The 2,695-nt window shown below is 40.1% G+C and overlaps 1 protein-coding gene across 1 annotated transcript; it reads left to right on the top strand.

The window, feature by feature from the left end:
- The first annotated feature begins 621 nt into the window (after nucleotides 1-621).
- LOC115238481 lies at nucleotides 622-1,956 on the top strand. Its single transcript, XM_029812346.1, has one exon. The coding sequence runs from the start codon at nucleotides 622-624 to the stop codon at nucleotides 1,954-1,956; it is 1,335 nt and encodes a 444-aa protein (XP_029668206.1).
- Nucleotides 1,957-2,695: the final 739 nt, after the last annotated feature.

Raw genomic sequence — 2,695 nt, forward strand, 5'->3', positions numbered from 1 at the left:
ATGTGGGAGCTATTTTGAGTCAAGATAAAAATATCAGTATGGATTATGTTTACGGTGTTAAATTTTGCAACGAAGGAATGATGCTTGGTGATAAAATTTTTGATGTGGATAAAGATGACAATTTAATTATCGGTGGAATAAGATACGTGGGAACACCAGGTCTCTACGAGTTGATTTTCAAGAGAATACCCGACGGTGACGTATACAATGACGATGATAAAATTAAATACAAAAATATATTACTGGCGACAAATGCGCATAGACGTGGCATTGATATGCGTAATCCATTGTTAAGTAACAAGGGATACAAGTATAAATATATAATAGCGCCAATAATTTCTATTAAAAATATAATAGCGCCTGGAAAAAAAGTTGGAAGGGGTATAAACATACCGCGCGCTATGGCGTTAAACGATAATAAGATCGATTACGTGCATTGGAATGATCCCAACGAGTTGGTAGATCGCTTGCGATTGCTGGAAGCTTCGCGTCAAGCCGGCAACAATGCCCATGACAATGAAATATTATCAATTATCGAGGAACTTTGCGAAGCTGGCCTTATTATAAATTGATCTATGCGTCGGCGAAACGAGTCAGTCTGTCATTATTGTTTGTATCGAAATGTCGATTAATAAATTTGGATTATCGTTGGGAACACCGAACAACTCATACTATCAATGGAATGGATTACTAAGAAATTACGTGCGCGATAACGCTCTGTGTCAGACAGCCTCCGGCTTTGACGCAAGGTCGCGCAAGATACGACACGTAGTGCAACCGGAAGATGATATTGATGCCGCAAACAAACAGTACGTGGAAATACGTGTCAAGCTTTTGGAGGACAGACAGGAAGAACCTGAGAAAAAAATAATCACATCCGAGACGAATGTGCAAACGCTGCAAATAATGGTGGATGAGATGCAGAAAATGCTTCGGTATGCAACTCACGCGCAGACTACATCTAATTCAGTGCAGGAGAAGAAAGATATATACAGAATATACGTGGAGGAATTCTCATTATTGCAAATTATGTCTCGATCAAATGTGTCGCAAAAGACCTCTGAAAAACAGCTGCTAGTGGAAGAATTGCATGCTCCAGCGAGAAAAAATTTCTCACGTAGACGTGTCATAGTACGCGGATACGACGATCTGTGGCAAGCGGACGTGGTCGAGATGCGTCCATATGCGCGATTCAACAAAGGCTACAACTACATACTCACAGTTATCGATGTGTTGAGCAAGTATGCGTGGGCTGTAGCGCTCAAGAGTAAAAGTGGAAACGAGATGTCGGATACGATCGCAGAGATAATTCGAGACGATGGAAGATGCCCGAAAAATTTTCAAACCGACAGAGGAAAAGAATTTTACAACGCAAATGTACAGAAACTCGTGAAGAAACATAGCATTAATCATTATTCGACGTACTCTATCATGAAAGCCTCAGTCGTGGAACGATTCAACCGAACGTTAAAGAACAATATGTGGAAAATGTTTACGCTTAATGGAAATTACAAGTGGATCGACGCGTTGTCCCGGCTCGTTGGAGAGTACAATGCGCGAAAACATCGCACTATCGGTATGAGACATATCGATGTTACCCCCGCGATCGCCGATAAACTTTTAAATACGGTATACAGCAACGTAAAGATTGCGGCACCGGCAAGATTCAAAGTAGGCGATCCGGTACGCGTGAGTAAAGTCAAGACCATCTTTAAGAAAGGTTACAAGCCAAATTGGTCGACCGAAGTGTTTAAGATCGTTAAAGTGCAGAAAACTAATCCCGTGACCTATGTACTCAAAGATTCGCGCGGAAATCCCATCGCCGGCGGATTTTACGAATACGAGTTACAACGCGTTGCAAATCCCGACGTACATCTCGTGGAAAAAGTGATACGCAAAAAGGTTGACAATGTTTATGTGAAATGGCTGGGATTTGATGCTACACACAACTCTTAGATAGATAAAAATAATATATTATAAATATAAACAATATTGTACACTTTATAAAATATACATATAATTTACAATAAATATACATATAATTTTAATGTACAATAAATAAACATAATTTTTATTTACAATCAATATACATGCTTTTTATTTACAACGGTATTTTGTAATGTCCCCACGGTAGCGTGTCGGTGGTTTCGGGTACGATATACCGCTTGTCATGTACGATTTAGAGCAATTTTTGTCTCGCGGATGGTGTATACTTCGTGTAATTTAACGATTTTGCAATACCGTAAAGTGGTTAGTCGCTATTGATACATCGATCGAGCAAGGTCTAAAAATTTTTGTCCGAGCGCAACATGACGACGACAATTGACAGCGATGATCGTGAGAAGATTGCGTGAGAGATTGTAAAAACGAGCGAATCGATCCGCAAAAAATATCGTTCTTTAAAAGCTGGTCAAATGGAGGAAGACGTCGCATTGGAGAGGCACTTTAAACCAATTATCGAACCTCTAAAACAACTTGTCGAAAATACAATCAATGTGGAATCTAATGAAGCGAAAATCGAGCTATCGAGTATGCTCGAAGACAAGCATCTGAGAAAAGAGTCTGGAACAAAGCGAACAAGGTCAAATATATTGTTGCGTCCGCGCGCCGACTTCGATAATACTCAAACACGCGCGACACAAACGGCACTCGCGTACCGCGACGTAAATGATTAACACTCTTTTAAAAGAACAGA

Source organism: Formica exsecta, unplaced genomic scaffold, assembly GCF_003651465.1.
Source record: "Formica exsecta isolate Colony F162 unplaced genomic scaffold, ASM365146v1 scaffold341, whole genome shotgun sequence".
In the NCBI taxonomy this organism is placed as follows: domain Eukaryota; kingdom Metazoa; phylum Arthropoda; class Insecta; order Hymenoptera; family Formicidae; genus Formica; species Formica exsecta.